This window comes from Nothoprocta perdicaria, unplaced genomic scaffold, assembly GCF_003342845.1.
Source record: "Nothoprocta perdicaria isolate Ctin4 unplaced genomic scaffold, notPer1 scaffold_42, whole genome shotgun sequence".
NCBI lineage: Eukaryota > Metazoa > Chordata > Aves > Tinamiformes > Tinamidae > Nothoprocta > Nothoprocta perdicaria.
In genome coordinates, this window is record NW_020455666.1 from 2,362,568 (window position 1) to 2,382,533 (window position 19,966).

The 19,966-nt window shown below is 37.5% G+C and overlaps 1 protein-coding gene across 1 annotated transcript in view; it reads left to right on the plus strand.

The window, feature by feature from the left end:
- The first annotated feature begins 731 nt into the window (after positions 1 to 731).
- The window catches only part of SYN2 (synapsin II), a 120,978-nt gene continuing 101,743 nt past the window's right edge, over positions 732 to 19,966 (plus strand). The window contains exon 1 of the mRNA XM_026045989.1: positions 732 to 1,132. Coding sequence (XP_025901774.1) covers positions 777 to 1,132 — 356 coding nt within the window. The 5' untranslated portion in view covers positions 732 to 776. The remainder of the gene's footprint in view (positions 1,133 to 19,966) is intronic.

The window sequence follows — 19,966 nt, forward strand, 5'->3', positions numbered from 1 at the left end:
TATGAATTTATGTGCAAACTTGCAGCAACTGTTGCATGTGATGTGGGATGCCAAAATCAGTGTGTTGGGATTGTGTGTAACAGGTAAGTGTGTATGCTATGTAGTAGAGACTGAGTATATCTTTCATTTATGTTTAAATTGATAATCATTACTTCAAAGCTTAGGGAAGATAATTAGCTTTATGCTTAGAGAAAGCCTGCTGCTTTAAGATGTGAAAACCACCCTCCATCTCCCCTAACCGTGGCGCATTACTTTGATACGCAACGCTTTGAAATTTGTGCGCCTTCTTTAAGCTGTTTAAGCAGCCTGAGGCAGACGCTGATGGCTGTTGCTGGGTTGCGGGGGCGCGCGCAGGGCGCGGGCAGTGCTGTGGCGCGCGCCCCGCTTGCGCCGCTGCAGGTGCTGCCCCTGCAGCCGCGCGCTGCTGCAGCGGCTCGCAGCCGCTCTCCTCTGTCTTGGCTTTTTGCAGCGCTTTTGCACGGGGCTCTTTGCACCAACCAAGCGCTAGAGCCGAGGCCCGGGCGCGAGCTGGAGGCCTCGCTCGCGCCGCGGCTCATGGCGGGCGCGGGGCGGGGCGCGGCGCTGCCTGCGCCGCTGCGCGCGCGGCGCGGCGAGGCGGGCGGGGGCGGCGCGCGAGCAGCGCAGGCAGCAGCCGCCGCCGCAGCAGCAGCCGCTGTGGTGAAGGCAGCGCCTCCGCGCCTCGGCCGGCAGCGCGCTGCGCCCCGGCACCTCCGCCCGCTCCTCGCCAGGGCTGCGCCCTTGCCTCGCCCGGCCAGATGATGAACTTTCTGCGGCGCAGGCTCTCCGACAGCAGCTTCATCGCCAACTTGCCCAATGGCTACATGACCGACCTGCAGCGGCCCGAGCCRCAGCAGCCGCCGCCGCCTCCCTCGGCCGCCTCGGGCCCCGCTGCCTCCCCGGCCTCCGAGCGTCGACCGCAGCCGCAGCAGCCGCCGCAGCAACAGCAGCCGCCGCCGCAGTCCGCGGGCAGCAGCTTCTTCAGCTCCCTCTCTAATGCTGTGAAGCAGACGGCGGCCTCGGCTGGGCTCGTGGATCCCTCCTCCACCGGCTCCTCGGCTGCCGGCAGGAAGTTCAAGCTGCTCCTGGTCATCGACGAGCCGCACACCGACTGGTAGGTGTCGGTGTCGTCCCCCCCGTCCTGCTGCGGCGCCGAGCCCCCCCATCCTTCCTCGTGCACCGCAGTGCCCCCGGTGTCCCTTCTCCCCGCCGGGCTCCGTCCCTGTACCCGCTCACTTGGGGGCACCTGAGGGCGACAGGATTGCCAGGGGGGCAGCGGGGAAAACAGCTCCTTTCCCCCTTTCCCCTTCTTCCCCCCTCCCCCCCCCGGTGGGCATCCTTGAGGCGCGGACGACCGTTGAGCGACCGTTAACGGCCACGCGTAGCAGCGGAGCAGCGCGCCTGCAGCGTGTGAACGGGAGTGAAGGTAAATCGAATAAAACACCGAATAAAAACGAATCCCCCCCACTGGCAGAGCTTATACTGTTTTCTCTGGGGAGGGAAGACGGGGCGCCTGGCCAGGCAGGTGCGGTGAGGGGCATCTCTGCACCGAACTGCGGTGGGCGCCTGCGAGCAGCCTCCGGAGAGGGAGTCCTTACGTGAGGGACATGCAGGTGCTGTTTTTCTATTTTTAAGTGATTTTTTATAAAATTTTTCTCAAAATAAATCACCTTCTGGTGATGGTTGGGATGGATATTTTGCTCCAATATAATAAAATTATGTGGGGGTTTGCAGGGCTGGCACTTACGTATGTCAGCTCATCTCTTCCTGTGCCTGACTGCCCTCAGTAGGAGGGACTATGGCTTTTTTGGAACTGTTTATCACATATGGTGGTGCGGGATGCTGCATTCCATGGAAAAGCCATGTTTTTATTAATCATTCACTATTTTCTGTAATGCATGTTTGAATATCAGGCTATGAATTGTCTCATTCAGTATTGGCAATTGCAGTATATGATGTCTTAATAGAATAAGCATGTTTTTATAGCACTGACATCACTTGGTAACGAATCATGGGTCTGTGGTTTTATTGTCAGGTTTTCAAAGCTGTAACCTTGCTGGACTTGCACCTATGTTTGATACAATTTGTTTTGAAATATTGCTTTAAAATGTCTGTAACAAACTTAAGCTTAATAAAAATGCTTTATATGTAAGAATGTTAATGTCACCTATTAAAATAAATGACAAGAGAAGAAATATCTCCYGAGCTAAGGAAAGCTTCTGTACGCTTCTGCTTCTGAAAGCATCTACGTCATGAAGATGTATCTATGCATCCATGGACACAGCTCACTGGCTTGCAGATGCATCTAGCTGTTTAGCATTCTATAGTGTACATTTTGCTTGGTAATTTAAATTACATTACCTRTTCATGAACTTTGTTTCTGGTAGTGTTCTTCCATGCTGACTGAACTATGTGTTATAATTGCAGTATTTTAAATGATAGGATACCCACCTAAAATTAAAACTATCAGTAATAAGACTTTAAAACCTCTGCTTTACTAATGTCACCAACTGCCTTCCAAATAGAAGTGGATACATTTACCAGTATACCAAAGGTTACTTGAGCCTACTCATTTATTTGTGTTTTYTTCTTGTAGTATGTGATATGAATTTGTAGTCTTTTTGGAAAGAGCCTCCTGTCAGTGCAGCTGTGTTTATAATATCTTTTTCCATGTACAGAAAAATGCTAATCATTTGGTAATTGTGGATTTTAAAATCATGCCTTAAAATACAAATCTTCTAATCAGACAAATATTCATAGCAACTGCATTAAAATTGCTTTCCTGTCTTTCGATGCGTAGAAATCTGTATTGAACTGCTTGGAAATTTGAGTAAATGGACAGAGATGTAATATTAGTGATAACTAAAATAGTGGAAATTGCAACTTATTGCAGTTATTTACAAGGATCTGAGTGACTGTAGCACCTGCTACCCTGCCTGGTATGATGCATTGGCGTACAGCTTTACAAGATGAGGTATGTAGAGCTGTTGTCATGTGATGCTCTTGGTGGGGGGAAGAAGAAGCAGTACTGGGTAAATCTGTTAGAAACACTGTTTCCTGAGGGGGGAAAAAATAGCTGGTTTAGATGAATCCTGAGATGAAAATTATACAGACTTTCTCTGAATGCCTAGATCTACATTATGTTTGTTTTAAACTGAGAGTTCACTACCTTAGTATGACTTTGAATAGAAATAAGAGAATTTTGGTCTGTGTCATAGTAAAAGAGGATATACATTTAGTCYTTTATGCAAGGCCCAGGGGAAGCTTTAAATAACTATATTTTGYGGGGCCAAGAATATTGTCCCTTATTTCTAGTATCAAAGCTTAATTTTGTTACTAACATTGCTTTTTTTGGTAAGCTCTGAGACTCAACTAACCCTTCCGATATAATTACTATTGTTGCTACTGGAATCATGAGATACAGGTATTCTTCATGTAGTCAATGTCTAGTTTTTGTTAGAGTTGAAGGTTGATTTCATTGACTTATTTGCTTGTCTTAAGTTCACTGTTTTATCAGTTTTGAAATTTTCCTTTTTCTTAACTTTTATGACAATACAAAGAAAACTGTTAGAGATGACTTGTGCTGTTCGCATACTTACTGTTTTAAGACAGCAAGCAACTGCACTTATACTGTCTTACTATCCTCCATTTTTCCATTGATGTGGTGTCTTTTCTGCACAGTTTTGTTACTAAACTGCTAAGAGGCATTTTTAAGTGCTTCTGCTGAAAGCATGACTATAATATGTGCATCTTGAGCCTCAACATGACTGAAGACTGTCACCTAGGAGCTTAAATATCTTGAGGACAAAGAATTTAGAAAAGAAGAATATGAAAAAGCATACATACTAAAGCCCTTAATTCATTAGGGAACATGAGTATGTAACATCAGCATTCATCAGTTCTGGTTCTACTGGAATAATTTCTCAAACCCTTTACATAATAAACAATCCTTTATCCTAAAAGGCCAGGAAAAATAGCCATGAATCACTTCCATTGAGTGACTTTGATRATAATTGTTGTTATGCAGTGTTACCCTGAAGAAGAGGTGACCTGCCTTTCAATGCAAYGATACTATTAACTTATAAAGGTATTGATAAAGACTCCTTTTGTGAAATTTATTTTCTACAGCTCTATATGGAGCTGACATTTTGAATATCTTTAGGAATGTCTGGTTCCATTTCATGAGTTCCTACAGCTAATTGAGGATCTTCAGGTGTTGAAAATACTAGTATAGGTAATTTTAGTGGAAAAGTAAATCAAACTTAGGTTGATGCTAAGAACCACTTGTTAGGTATAATAGCTTTATTTAATGTGCTCCATTCTGGCTCTTGATAGTTTAAGGTATTTTTAATGCCATTTTGGCAATTGGAAGAACCTAAGAAGTAAAATTGGTTTGTCAAGGTTATCTAGGAGGTTGGTGATAGGTAGACTCCAGTTCAACCCTGTCTTGTCTACAGTGTTCTTCTAAGCCATATTTTGGCTATGAGCATGCAAAGATTATCCTAAATGCTCAACTGTTTGCAACATTTGTTGAAAAAATGTGTGTTACTTTGATTTCTTCAGGAAATAACCAATTTAGTAAGTATATGCAAAATATACCTAATTCAGTGCTATACAGGAAAGTGATCAGTGTCAGGRTGCCAAAGGCAGTATATGAAAATTATTAAAAGCCTAAATAGAATATTTAGAAACCTGTTTAATTATTAAAAACTGTGATTATACCCTGGTTGGTGTCATGCTTCAAGCTCGAATCTTAAGACTAGCTGGCAGTARTGATAAAGCTGTAAGAGAAATCATATGGGAAAAATAGCTTTTTTTGGTTAGCACAAACTATTGCAAGTTGCAGAGCCTCTTGTTTCTCCAGAGAATTATGCCTCTCTAATAGTACTTTAAGTAGTCATGTTAAGACTGAAATCATTTATTTACAAATAATTTTGAAATGGATGGGGTGAGTTCTTTTGGAAGACAAAGCTTGCTTGTTAAAATGGAGCCATTTGCAAGCAAATATTTCTCATAAGTGTTGGAAGTAAGAACCATATCTTCCACAGAAGAACAGAAAAATACTGGTTTATGACACAAAAGTTATTGAAATTAGCAGAATACTTGCTCTTGTCCTAGTAACTAGGTGTAGAAAACAAGTTCATTCAAAAGCACATATTTATTTCTTCTATGTAAGAATAGCTACCAAACAATGAAATTTGGATGCCATTTGTTTGTTCAGCAGTGATGGCTCAATGATAGACTGATTGCACATGATTAATTGGACTGATTATTTCTGAACTGAAATTGATTTTAGCCTTAACTTGTTTGATGGTAGTATGCTGCTTGAACTGGAGTACTTGATTGTTGTCAGTAGTGGTATCCTGTTGGCATGTAAACCACTTTTGAGAGGTGTCACTTGTGTTTTTGTAATGTGTAAATGAGGGCAAATGCTTTGCCAGGGTACTCAGATTGTCTGGTAAGGGCAAGATAATGGCTGTCCAAAAGGGCTGTGTTGTTGTCAGCCTTATGGCATGACAAAGTGTGGTGCTAGTGGTGCAAAGGAGAAAGCTCTGGCATGGACCTAGGAAGGGAGTACTGGGGAGAGAAGTCCAGGGAACTAATCTTGGCTGCAAGAGGAAGAGGTATTGGATGCACCTGCTGGGGGCTATCCTGGTGCTGGAGGTGAGAAACTTTTGAGAGCAAGTCAAAGCAAGAAGCACAGGGAAACTAATTATTAAAAGATAGGTCCAAGCTCTTTAGACCATCAGAATAGCAAAGGGTAGATGCATGCTTTAGGATGGTATGAGTGAAGACATACTCTTACCAATGTATGTTATGGAAGAAAAAAATGAATATTACTCTACTTTTAAATATTAGACACTCTATTTGCAACAAAAGGGTTTTAGTATGAAGGAAGCAACTTCATATAACACGTTGATTATTGTCTAAACAGGCAACAAGTTTCTTAAAGTCACTRAACTAGAAGAAAAAGATAAAGATTTAACTTCTGTTCTGTAAAGCTTTCTTTTCATATGGTAATTTGATTATTTTCAAGTGATCTTTGTCAGGAGTTTTATCTGAATCCTAAACAAGTAGATATATTACAGTGTAATTATAGTTGTATTTTGGACAGAATTTTCAGCACTTCAAAAAGGAACTCGTAACTAGGTTTTTACTTAGTATGTGCCTAGACAGATTCTTACAACCAGGTAATTAGATCAGTACTATTTCTCAGCATGTCTTACATTTTTCAGCTCTGAATTAAGGGTTCTGCAATCAAAATAGCAACATAATTTAAGGAAAGTGGTGTAAGTAGTGGCTGCTATGAACACAGGCAACAGTTCTCTGCTAGCTGGGGGAATACTCGAGCACACTGTAGAAACTCATGTTYTATCTGAAGGAAGTAAAGCTTGTTTTGAACTGTGTTCATCATGTGAAAGTAATTGAATATGTCCTTCTGAAGGAGGGAGGTAGAGTTCACTGAGCCATATCTTTATGTATCTTTAAGTCCATACCAGGTAAGGAATTGAACAAGGATGTGCTGTTAAACTAACAGAAGTCAATAATGTGCTAAAAATATGAATTTTTAGCATGTGCTAACATTACAGAAATTGTATTTTGCTTCTCTTCTAAAATGGCCTACTGATGCTGTTCTATATTGAACTTGTGTGATAGTATTTAAAAATAAAAAAACTTGATCTTTTCTTTGTTTATCGACATTTCTGTTGTATGTAATGCTTGGGGGTATTAGTGTAAATAGAACACTGTTATGGTGATTTGCCTTTTTGACTAGATATATTAAAGTAATCTTTGTTTTTTATTTTTCAGATTATGTATTGCACTGAATGTGCTATTAAGTGTTGTAAAGTATTTCAGGGAATTAGAYGTGTCTGAGATGCTAACTAAAAATCTGGACTTACTGTGTTTATTTTCAGCTCATGCTAGAATTTTGAGTCATTTTGTCTTTATCTCTGAACAGACCACAATGACTTTAAAGGTTAGTGAAGCAAACATGGTTGAATGGATAACATATAGAATATGAATTTGCCTGTATTTCTATGTACAATCCATAATGATGGACAGGAATGGGAAAAAATGGCCAGGAGGTGGTTGATTTTAACGATTCAAACAACAGTTGAGAACCTCAAAGGAAGGAACCTAGACAAGGCATGATGAAAATAAAGTAGGGTTAAGAATCTATTAAGAATAGAAAAATGTAGATTGGCAAAAAAAGTTGGAGATAAAGGGAAACTGACTTCTTGTGGGGAGGAGAGGGGTGATGAATGTCATAATAACATCTTGAGACATTAAAATAAATAACACCTGGAATAATGGTATTTCTCCTGAAGTATGTTGCTTGCATAATAGATATTTAGGAAAGTGAGGCTACAAAGGTCCTAGAAGAAAGGAAAATATAGCTTGGTGCAGAATGTGAAATGATTGCCTGCACTGCCTATTTTGCTTATTAAACAGTTTTGTGCAGGGTGAAACTGATTTCTTAAAGGAAAGCTAGTCAGCTTTTTGCCAGCCATCTGTAGGAGAGTGTGAGGGAAAATATAGTAACCTAGACTGGGGGCTGATCTGAGCTCTTGTAAAAAGAAGAAAGACTCTTTTGTTAGCTTAGTGCTCACTTTCACCTTTTTAACTAAAGCRGAAATATGCAGGAACACTATTTTAATTGCTAACAGTGTTGATTAGAGTCAAATTCTTATTCATGTTTGTGTTTAAAAAAGCCCAAGTACTAGAAATATCCACAGTAACCATAAGTTTTAAATATAAGGAAGCAGTTTTTGATTTTCTTGCAGACTTGCATAAGAACTTTGATCCAGTACTGTTACTGCTAGAACAGTCTTTGTGAAAATCTTCATATTAGACTTCCTAACTTTGTTGCTTCTAGTAATAGGCTACCACTTGTGTGAGTTGGCTATTTCTATTCCATTTAAACAATTTTTATTTTTTAACAGTGTGGGTTTCAACTCTTTCCTTGATTCTTGGTCTAATGAGGTGGCCTCATTCTCTCTATTATACTAATATAATAAATTATTAATATATTCTTTGTTAGATTGGGGAAGAGGCTGGGTTTTTCAGGACAGAACAGGGTAGATGGTTATGGGAGGGGATGTTTTCTGCTTCAGCAGTGTCAACTGGTGGGGGATGTCTAGGACTTGCAGTGCAGCACTGGCCTTCAAAGAGCAGGTCAGCTGGTGGGGGGATCAAACTGATGAAGATGCCAAAATATGTGCGTCTCCAATGCTTTTTGAATGGTGAATGCTAGCAAGGGCAGGATTTGTTTAGTTAATAAATCGATCTGGTAGGCAGTGCTCAAGATTCTGGAACTTCGGTATAGAAAGACTTTTTCTTCTCCTGTGTGCAGCAGGTCTCTTCAGCTTTCTTGTGCATCCCTGAACTAAGTGGAAGACACAGGGCATGCCACGGTGCTGTTCAAGTGCAGCTAGGAATGACAGACAACTCTGCTTCTCTTTAACGACTTCTACTAGTGAAGATCTGGACTTGCTTAGGCTCAGCCCAGTTGTTGGTAAATGGCTGCACTCTCCCTCTTCTTGCCATATGTACTGTAACCATCCTATTGCCCTAATGAGCAGTTTTAGATAGTATGTTGATGGCCAAAGAAGATAATTTTTAAAAGAAAATGAACAAAAACAAAAGGGAACATCTGAATAAGCCAAAGACTTTTCATAAAGTCAGTACATTTACTATACTCTAAAATGTGCCTTCCTAATTTGATTTTATTAGGATGATTCTTCAAAACTTCATGTTTTTGATGAGGTATTACAGGCATAGAAAGTGGGGTTTTGTTTCTTAAATTAGTCTGTATTTGTGATCAAGTTTGCTGGTGGATGAGCTGGAAATTCTTTAGATCTAGGTGTTCATTCATCTGCATGGGATAAGCCAATAGAATTGTGGAGAACGGAGTGTTTTCAATCTAGAGATTCTAGTAATTAACTTCAATAGTGGAAAATAGGACTGTGCACAACATACATCAGGAAATTAAGTTAAAGCAGCTTGAAGTGATGCATGGTTCATCAAAGYAAACATTTCTACTGCATCTGCAGTTAGTGTACTGTAACTGATAATCAGCTTAGCACAGAAACTACATTTCACTTGGTGCACTGGGAGAGCATTATGTGCTTATATATGTACATATCTGGATCTCCGTATTAAGTCAGGATATCTTCTTGAAAGAGCTGTCTGAGCTGTAAAACTTCTACTTAGAGAGGACAAGTTTGTTTTATATGAAACTGACTTACAACTTAAAATTAATACTTGTGAAAATAGTAGCAGTTATTTAAGTATGTAAATGATACAATAATAACTTGATTCAATTAAAATGAAAAAAGGGCAGCYAGAATTCATATACCTTCACAAAGTTTTGTCTTTCTAAATGCCATACACAGGATCTGCCTACGTAGCTCCTCTTGTTATGTTCAGATGTAATGGTTTTTATTCTGTTCAAACTCAAGTTAAAATGAGTTATAAAGTAATGAGCAGTTAGTGTCTTTAAAAGCTCTTTGGCTATCACTATCCGTATTGTAAAATGTATCTTGAGGTCAGTTTGCAGTCAGTTCGAATATATTAAGAAAATTCTATGGAAACTTTAGAACTGTTGATTGGTGAAATTCCTTTTGAATAAGGGTATATCAAGACTTTGAATTAGACATTATCAAAATTGTTTGGAATGTATGAAGAAGAAAGTATGTGTTTTGCTGCTGCCTCTTGATATTAACCAGTTCCTGTTTGATCCTTATGCTGAAACCCAAATAGAACCTTATTAGGAAACTGTCACTTGCTAGTGTCAATGAAAAGTATAAAATGTTAGTTGAAAGTTGATGGTGGGAATGAGTATATTGGCTTTTGTATTTTTTCTGGGTGAGTAGGAAAGTACCCGTATGTGTTAGCAAGACAATGACTTTTAGGTCTTTGGAAAAGTTAACATACTTAGGAAATTCAACTGTTGCTCCTATTCAAGAGGGTTGCTTCAAATAACTTCAGAGTGCTCAAAGTGATTTTCAGATTTCAAAGTGATTTTTTTGAAGTGTTTTTCATGTCATCTGTTGGCTTCTATTCAGATAATTTGAGTGTCTGGTCATAGTTTCTATGCTAGGATGTTGGTATAGCATAGCTTTCATGCTGAGTTGCTATGTTTAGCTTTCTGTAAGTTCAACTTTGGAAAATGAAAATCTCAGACCTCATTCAAGAAAATCAGAAATACTAGACAAAATTTATGGAAGTTAGTAGTGTGATTTTGAAATTCAAGATGCTGTGTGTCTGGGGAATCTCCATTCAGATGTCTGTCTTTTACTGTTTCACTTCCTACAGGCCATTAGCAATTTGTTGTGGTATTAGATTTCAAAATCATATGTTTTAAGATGCATTGGACCCTACTGGGGATTCTCAGTTAGAATTATTTTCCCTTTCCTGTATCTTCCATTTTTCTTCCCTAGAGTTCTTGGATGGAAAATTTGGAAGTTAGTGGAAAAACATAATGTGGACTTTGAAATGTATGCTTTGTCACAGAATGAACAGTGGAATCATTCTTAATATATGTTTATAAAGGTTGCTTAAAGTAATTTGTCATTATTCAACATATTTTATTCAGAAGTAATTCTCTGACTTTTAAATTAGCCTTTTAGCTAATGCAGATACTTCCAAAAGATTTCAGCTCCCCTCTTTGATGTTGGTGAGGTAAATATTTGCTGTCTTGGCTTCCATAAACTGTACATCACATGTAGTAGCAGCACTTTAGAATAATATATTTACACAAAATGATTTAGTCTTAATCTGTTATTTGGCCATTGGTGGATTACCTCCYTTGCTAGCACTGCCCTCTGTTGGAGTAGTGAGATTCTATTTTCTTCTGTCCAAGCATGTGTCAGGAATGGCATTATAAAAACAAGCTATAGCTGGGTCATACAATCCAGTAAAACTGAAATCAGGCACTCTGCTTGAACAAACATAGGCAGTTTCTTTAATTTGCTATCTCAATTCATTTTGATATATGTATCCATGAAAGTCAAGTTTGCCTTATGTGTTTCTTGAAAGATTTGTCTTATGCATTTCTGCTTCTCAACCAGATAGTTTTTGGAAATGGTTTTTATTTTGGTTGTTTATCTCTAGGTGATTAAAAAATAGTGAATTTGTTGTAAAGGACATACAGTACATCTGCTTGACTAACTAGAATATATTATAATTTGCCAAGCTGTAATACCTGATTCAGAAAGTCTTATGGCTGACTATTAATGTATTCAGTACGTCATTGACAACTGACATAGATTCAGTAATGGAATAGCTGAATAGGTTATCTTTTGTCCATATGTTGAGTATTACTTGCATTAAGGCCATCACAATTCTGTTTTCTCACCTTGTGCTCTAGTATGTGTGATGTCTGCCTTTTTGGCTAGAAATCTTTATTTGCCAGTGAAAGCTGAAAAGTAATAGAATGTGTGTTGTATTAGAATTTTAAGGAAATAAACCCAAACCAGTATATGTATGCTTAGAACGCCTAAATAGAAACCATATTGAATGGGCAGGACCAAAAAATTAAGTGGAGCACATCYTCTGAATAGAAGGACCCCTAGCCTGGGCTGAATCCTGCTCAGTTGTTGTCTGGATATAAAGAACAAAGCCAGCGTGTGTGTGTTTTGCTGTGCCATCACAACACTTTATTTCTCTGTTTATAATTTTACTATTCTTGTTAGGCTAGATTTGTGGAGGAAAATTAGATCTGTCTATGCAAGCTACAGTTGCACTTCAATTTTTCTTTCAAGGAATTTGCCTGTTTACTAATACACAAATAATGTGTTTCATGGCTAGACTTCAAGTTAATATACTACGGATCATGTAGAATTATTTCATTTGAAGGAAGGAAAGATTCAGTCATTCTTAATAACTGTAAAAAATGGGGTGTTTTTTGCAAGTTGTATTTTAAAGCATGTAGTAATATCAAGAGTACTCCAAATAAGGAATATACCAATGCAATATAATGGGAATTGTATAAAAGCACATAGAGTACCAAACAAATGTCTCAAATAGTTTTTTTCTATGAAGCTAATGGATCCGGAAGTTCTCACACTTTCCCTTATGAAAAGATAAATTATCCTGTGGTTTAAATTACATAGATATTGGGAGAGAAGATGAGGGAAGCATTCACTACTGAAACAGGAAAAAAGATGTTTGTATAAATTTCTAATTTAGAAGTCAAAATGGTGGAAATTTGGTCCTCTGAAAATGAAAAATTAATCATCACTGAAATGTAGCACAGCTTAGAGAAAATCCCCTTTTCTGTGTGGAAGTCAGCACCATGACTCAGCTACTGCTCTTTTCTGATGAGATATATGTGGGTGGTTACACTGCAGTAATCACTACAGTCTTCCCTTCTGCTAGTGCCTACAGTTGTTTTTTACTCCCCCGCATGTTCTCTGATTTCATGCAGCAGATTAATAGCCCCTTTTTGATACTAGGAAGATGAATATGGAAGACTCTTTTCTTTATATGAAAAATAAGTTTATTCTTTTTAAGAAAGCACCTTTCTAGAATAAGACAGAGAAATATGCAAAAAATGAGTTGCATCCCACTGTCACACTTAAAATTCATCTGCTGTACACAATGTTTATAGCTTTATTCAAGTGAAATATGTTTGTATTTTTCAACAGGTCAACTTTCTATTGAAAAGAAATCAGTAGAACAAATATTACATTTTTTCRTAAAATATCTTGTAGTATCTTAAACGATCAAATTTTTTACTGAGTCTTTCTAAAGCCAAAGGACAACTGTCAGGACCTTTAAGAAAAGAAGTGTAAAGAATGAAAAGGACTTGGCCAGCTTGTGCTTTAGAGGCAGTACAGTGAGCATCTTGCTCTGTCTGGATGCTGCACTGCTGGGTCCTTTTCACCCAAATGAAAGGGAAAATGAGTTGATATTTCACTTGCATTACACATGGTATGGCAGCTATATGGTTATTCTATTGATTCTTGAATTCAAAGTTTGTGTTGTTCACAATTTAGAACCAAACTAGATGTGGGTCTGTTCCCATGTAGATATGATGATAAAAACTGGTATTGTTTGTTGATGTGGCATACCATTGTTGGAGAGTCACTGAGGCTGTTTGTGCACCCCTATCACACTTTCATCCTTGGAGACCTGTTGTGGTATAGATGTTGCAGTGTTCAGTTTTAAATTGAGTTTAAAGCTTGTTGGGTTTTTTGTTTGGTTGGTTTTTTGGTCAATACAAACACTTCGTTAGCTGGAATTAGCTGGAATTGTGCTATAGGCAGAATATTTACCTTAGGCAGGATGAATAGAAACTCTGGAAAAGGCCAAGTCCCAATGTTCTGCTGTGGGTGCATGCAGTATGATGGATATCTGTTCATCAACTTTAATTCTCTTGTTTGAAGTTGTATTTGCAATTAGTAAACTAATCTGAGACTCTTAAATTTGTCTACTACATAATTAGTTTTTATAAATATCTATACTTTCTGTAGTTTTTTTCAAACTCTTAAACTCTTTTTTTCAAACTTTTTCCAAACTCTTTTGTTCTTTATAACACTTCAGTCACAAGAGAATTTCTAATGACTTAAATTCTGTAGTGCTATGTGCAGATATTACAGATACTGTCTTGTAAAGATCAGGCTCAAAGTAAAGATTTTAAAGATGCTGCTAATCTGATAGGCTTTATGTATATTTTAGAGTAAAAGTATGTCAGTTGGCAGGAAGATTTATGGAGTTTAGAAAAAAATCCTGGAAGACCTGAAGGCACTGAAGTTTGTTTCTGTTGTTGTTAACAGATAACAAAAACACTTGTTCTTTTCTCTTGTTTTATCTATTTTCTTGATGAAACCAGGTAAACATGTATTATGCAAAATCAGTTAACTGTGTCGGTGTGGATCAGTTAGGGACATCTTTGGGCTTAAATGGTAATGCTTAGCTAATGTAAAATGTTGAACTAAATTCACTGTGTGTGTATTTTAATGGTGCTGCATTTGAATTGAGCCTTTTCCCAAAATGTAAGGTTTTGATTGTATCATTTCCAAAGACTGGATATTTAAACTGTGGYTAACAAACTCTGAACTGCGAATTGGGACTTTGCTGCAATATTAATCTTTTTTCTTCTTTGTGAGCTTAATTTCTTCTGTTATATACTGTCTGTCTTAGGAGACACTTGGTTGGGTCAAAGTATTAATGCTGTTCATTAAGAAAAATGCCACCATAAATAATTATCTCTAGCACAGTCACTTAATTATTGTATTGAGATCTGGCRTTTTCCTTGCTTGATTTCTTTTCCCTAAAGTATTGCACATAAGGACAAACATAAATAAAAATGCACCTTGTAGGCTACTCTGTGTTTATAATGGATATTGAGGGAACCTAACTTGTGCTTTCAAGTTTATTTTTAAATCTAAAAAATAAAAATAGTATCTCACCACGTTGTTATTCCAGTTCTCTCTCCTTTGGCTTTACTTAATTTCTTGAACTCATCACAATATTAGTTTCAATCGTATCTACCAGAGGCCCTGCTACATAAATGCTTTGCTTGCGGAGTCTGCTTTGATTTTCATGTGTTGCCTTGACTTTTGGATGTATGCCCTATGATTACTCTAAATCACTTGGTTTCTCTGTAGTTGAATGTATTTATACTGGATTATTGTCTTTGCTGTGTCAGCTCAGGTTCCTGTGCTTCTGTCCCCAAAACTTGAACATGAAAAGTGAATGCAAAAAGGCCTTTCAAATTCAAGATCTACTCTGAGAAGCTTTCTCTTTTGCTCTTCTCTTGATCTCAGTGGGATTCTCTGTGAAACACTCAATCTAGACTTCCATGTAGGCTGCAAGTATAGACATGAAGAGGAGGAAAAATAGGAGAGTGCATATTTTTGCATGAATTAGTGAAATCAAAATAGGTAACATTTTTTCACTTGGGAAATTAATGAATTTATAGTGGCTTTCGAGTAGTTTCTTCTAAACTGGTGAAGGAAACTCATGTGATGAACGTGATTTTTTAAATTTCAAATAGTACATTCTTATGATTTTTTCAAGATTGTCTCGTGCGCTGGATTTCTGAATAGCAGCAGGTTTAAAATTGAATCAAAAAATTACTTAATTCTAACTTGTTTTCCATACCAATGCAATGTATGAAAGGAAAGATGTATTGAATCTGAAAAGAAAGATGAATGTATATGAAAGATRTAAAAATTTTTGATTCAATTTTCTATATTGCAGGAACCAGTAAATCAGAATGCTCACTTTAATCCAGTAATTTTGCATTAGTGAGCAATATATGTATATGAGAAGTATGCTAGGCTGTCACAATGATGTAAATTTATGAGAAAATGCTGGTTTAAAAGGAAAAAGGACATTATCTAAAACTGATCTTAAATTATCGTTAATGCTCGTTTAAATTAGATGTTGAAAGAAATACTGTATAAAGATACAGTAATAATAAAAGTATAATTGTGACTTGACCTCTTCTTGTGCTAGTTTGCCGAACTTAACAGGATAATACCCATACTTCATGAGCTGTTTAATAGTTGTTCTGTAACATATTTCTAAACACTAATAGTACCCATGAAACATAATAAACGGTTACTTTAGGAAATTAAAGTAGACACTCTGATTCTCCTAACTGCTTTTATTTTGTGTGTTGCTTGAGATGAGCTCTTCTCTACCTCACTCAGAATACAATCACATGAATTATTTTTTCAGAAGAACAAACCTTGCYGCTAGTGTCAGAAGCCTGTTTTGGCTTTCCCCCATCTCTCCCCCTGCTTATTCTCCTAATTAAAGTCGGAAGGTGATGAGAATGTATTTGATAATGTTTAGGATACTCCAAGACAGGCTTTGACATGAGCGCTCAAACTGGATGGGATTCTGCAATCCCATAACTTCATTATTGTTTTAATGATTATATGYTCTAACGAAGAGAACTCTGCCCTTGCTAAATGTGTTGCCCGCACTGCTTTATATGAGGCACAGCAAAGTGGTCCTGYATTTTCAATAGAGTTAAGACTAACTAGCATTACTATAATTTGCAGTGAGTTTATTGGTAAAATACTAACATTTGTCTATTTGAAATAGTAGAGGTTGGTTCATCTACCAAAAAAATCTGACTGAGAACACTTAGGGATATTTGTTGAAGAGAATTTCTTGAATTAGACTGTTGGGTGGTCCCCACAGTTATTCCTGATATACTGCTACTGAAATGAGAAGGTGACTGAGCATGTCTTGMAGAGTGTGTGTATGTATGAATGCATATACATACAGTATCAGTAAGATTCTTACATTCGCTGTTGTTAGTGGTAAGTGTAATCTCTACGCTTTGCTGTCCATTGCTGTGTTTCCAGATCTGCTGCCATATTGTTCATATGCCCAAAGTTGGAGCAAGTTTAATGAATTGCTTGACTGTTAACCAGTAATTTAGGAGAATACCAAGTTTTAGTAGTCTTAGAAAAGGAAGGAAGATGAATCAGAAAAACTCTAGCCTTTAATCAACTCTCTTTTCCTTTGTTCTCTAATTAATGGCTGTGGCATTGTTTTAATAATGTGTTTAATAGGTGGCAGCAAGGTACTTTGCACTGGATAACAGGTTTGGACCAATCAAAAATGAAGCTCCAATGCTGAAGATTAAGCCAATGTGAATAAGTCCTCTCTTCTGCATATACTGTGACTATGTTACAATAGAACCACCCTATTGTTGTTGTTACTTTTCATTGTATTTACTCTGACATAAATGGATCTGTTCTGTTGTATGCATTACTGCTACTATTTTCATTGTTGTCGTTGTTAAAATGACAAAATGTTATATGGACAGCAGATGTCAGTTCTGTCAGATATGACCATCACTGTACAAATCGGAATTGAAGATAGAACTCGGGCAATTATAAACTGAGACCTCAGGTTCTATGAATTATTTTAAGCTAGAATTGATTGTCCTCTGAAGGCAGTGTTACCTGAGTTAGCCAAGTATCGCATCAGATATATCATTATTTCTTTTTGTCATTACAGAGCACTGTGGTACTGGCCAATGTGACTCCTCGTCATTTCCTGGACATGTATTGTCATTATTATACCATAATAATAATGGCATTTGGCTATGCCATTTCCTGGATCTTTATTATGACTGAAATGCAAAGAGTTTTAGATTTGTTAAATATGTAAGTTTTAATAAATAGTTTAATGAGTTAAATGGTCATCAAGTGCTCTTAGATTCTCTTGGTTACTGTGCTGCAATCAGGAAATAGTTATTTGTATAGCTTAGAGATCTGAGAGATTTGTCTGGGCCTTTTGAAGTTTCATTTGCAAACTTGGACAGGTTTTTATTGCTGAAAAAATCAGATATGATAAAATGACTGCTTACAACACTGAACATGCATGTTTTTAGGGTTTCTTTTGCAGGGTTTGGGAATGTGAAGGTGATGTAAAATTTTTGGATGGTTTGAGTTTGCAGGACTCTGCGGTAGAAGTGCTGATTCTATGTAGTAAAAATTAGCAGGATGCATGTGAAAGTGGTGGGGGAGGGAGGAAGGGAGAAAGGACCTATAATGACTGAGACATGCATCTGCAGGTTGAGAGAAGAACAGCTCTGGCCTTAAGGCTTCCTTRGTTGTTTGTAATAAAGGATTTAGTATTTTTTTTCCACCAGAATTCTTCTTAAAATTTTTTTTACAATTCTGGGTTGCTTCCCAAGCATTTCAAAAGCACTGGTGATCAGAAAAGTATTCTCAATGTAATGACTCGTCAGCAGCCCTGTAGAACAGAGCTGTAATCACTGCCTAGTTTTGAAAACTCTGAAAATTGAGAGAGCATGTCTGTTCTCACCTCATTCACATATAAGAACCTTAAATAGGACAAAAAATTGTCAAAAAATTGACATAGGGAATGTCAAGTAAAGTGCAGTAGAATTTCATTCTTTCAAGGTAGTCATCATGCAGAGAATGTGAGAAAAGATTTGTTTGGTTTGCTTATGTTATACCTGGACTATTTCAGTGTTTTCTGCTTTTTGTGTAGGTTATTATAGCCAAACTCTGTATGTTCATTYTCTGTTTTTACAACTTGGAATGATTTATCTTGACTTGTGATTGAGGAGATATACTGTAATTATCTGGTTCTTTTGGTCATGTTATTCAGTGTTTTTTAAAAAAAACTTAATTGAGCTCATACTTCATTAGGCAGTGCTTTCCTGTACACTGATATGGTTAGAGGCTGTATTAAAGCTTAAGCTATTTTTTAGTATTTCCATCAGTATCATGGATAAACTGTAAATTACTGGTCATTAAAATAAGTAATTGGAACTTCTTTATCCTAATCTTTTAACTCTATAATAGCATCATACTTGGTAATCTTGAAATGTGTAAGATACTAGTCTATTAGAGACAAAAATCCAAATCTCATTTGGTCTTTCATCTGGTTAGTCTTCCATCACTTCTGTGCTTTGTAAATATGTCAACATTCCTTCAAGTCAGAGTGAATGAAGGAGGTGGGAGGAGTGGGGGAAGATCTTTTGGTATGTACTGTTAACCAGAGTTCTAGGGGAAAAAAGAACAAGCAGCAGAGCTGATTAAAAACATGGCTATTTTCAGCATAAGCTCTATTTATATGCATTACAGGAAAATGTAAGCATGCTCAAACTGAAACCTAGGAAATATATTTCAATTACCATTTGTAGTTATTTAAGGCATTTTTTAAGTCTCACTTAGAATGCTGGTGGTCACACTTGCCACTGGAATATCTAAAATAAATATTGGTCCACCTCATGCAGAGATAAACCATAGTGGTGACAAAGGGCATGTGCTTAAAATACAGGGCAGTAACACAAGAGAGAAATGGAAATTATTTCTTTATTATTAAAGTGTAGGTTATACTTACCAAAGTATCTGTGAAAGAACTTCACAATTAAAGGCTTACAAGTTTATTGTGCTCAACAGTAAGAACTGAAGTCAGGAAGGGAAATGTTCTTATTAGCTGTCTAGTTTCTTAAATGCCTTGTCCATATAGAAATTGCATACTCAAATGCAGCTGAGTACAACAGGGACAGAGCTTGCTCTGGTAAACAGGGCTTTGCATTTAGAATCTTGCTGAGTAGATGGTTGGGATATTTCTACTTCTGAAAAAGGGTTTCTAGCAAGAGAGATGAGCTGTACTCTCAGCTGTTTATTTCTGGAAATAAGTGTTGCTACTTTTTTTGAGGGCAGTTTCAAGACAAATTCTCTAAATTGCTTTATTCAAGTAGTTCTTTAATACATTGGACTAATACAAATCCTTAATGAGCAGATGGTTCCAGCACATCTAGTATTTCATAGCTAGGATGTTTTTATGAAATGTCAGTCCAAAACCAGCTTAAAAAAAWCCCAATGGTTTTTTGGTATGTATGTGTTTGCTTGCATGTTTTGTATTTCACTGGAAAATTCTTAAGTTGTTTTGCTTTGGATATCTGAGTTTCATTGTGTGTGTTCTCATGTAAAAGTCTAAGCAACGCTTAAATACTAGGGAAGATTATAAATGAAGGTCAAAATACTTAATATTTACTGGACAAATAAAATATCCTTGAGTGTCTCAGCATTACCTGGGGTAAGAAGAGATCTACAAAGTTTATTATCAGGCAGATGAGAAAAGTACGGAGTTATCCTGATGGGGAGAAGTCTAAATATAGTCCAATGCAGAGTTACATGTTCTTGGCAATACTTAGATTGCATAGGTGTAGATCATAGTGGCAATCTGTGTGTGACAGTGATTTGGCTAGGCTAGCTGTTGTGCAACTTGTAAACTGCTGGASGCATTAGGAATCAAAATGAAGGCAGCAAGATCTGGGTGACATAGCACACAGCTATCTGACTTGACTGGTAAAGTGGAGGGCAAGACTTTAAGGACAGAGAAGGCACCACTTACCTTTAGWTTCTTTCTCCTTTTTCCCCCTTGGATATAATGGATTTATTTAGAGAGGATTTCTCTGATCTGTCAA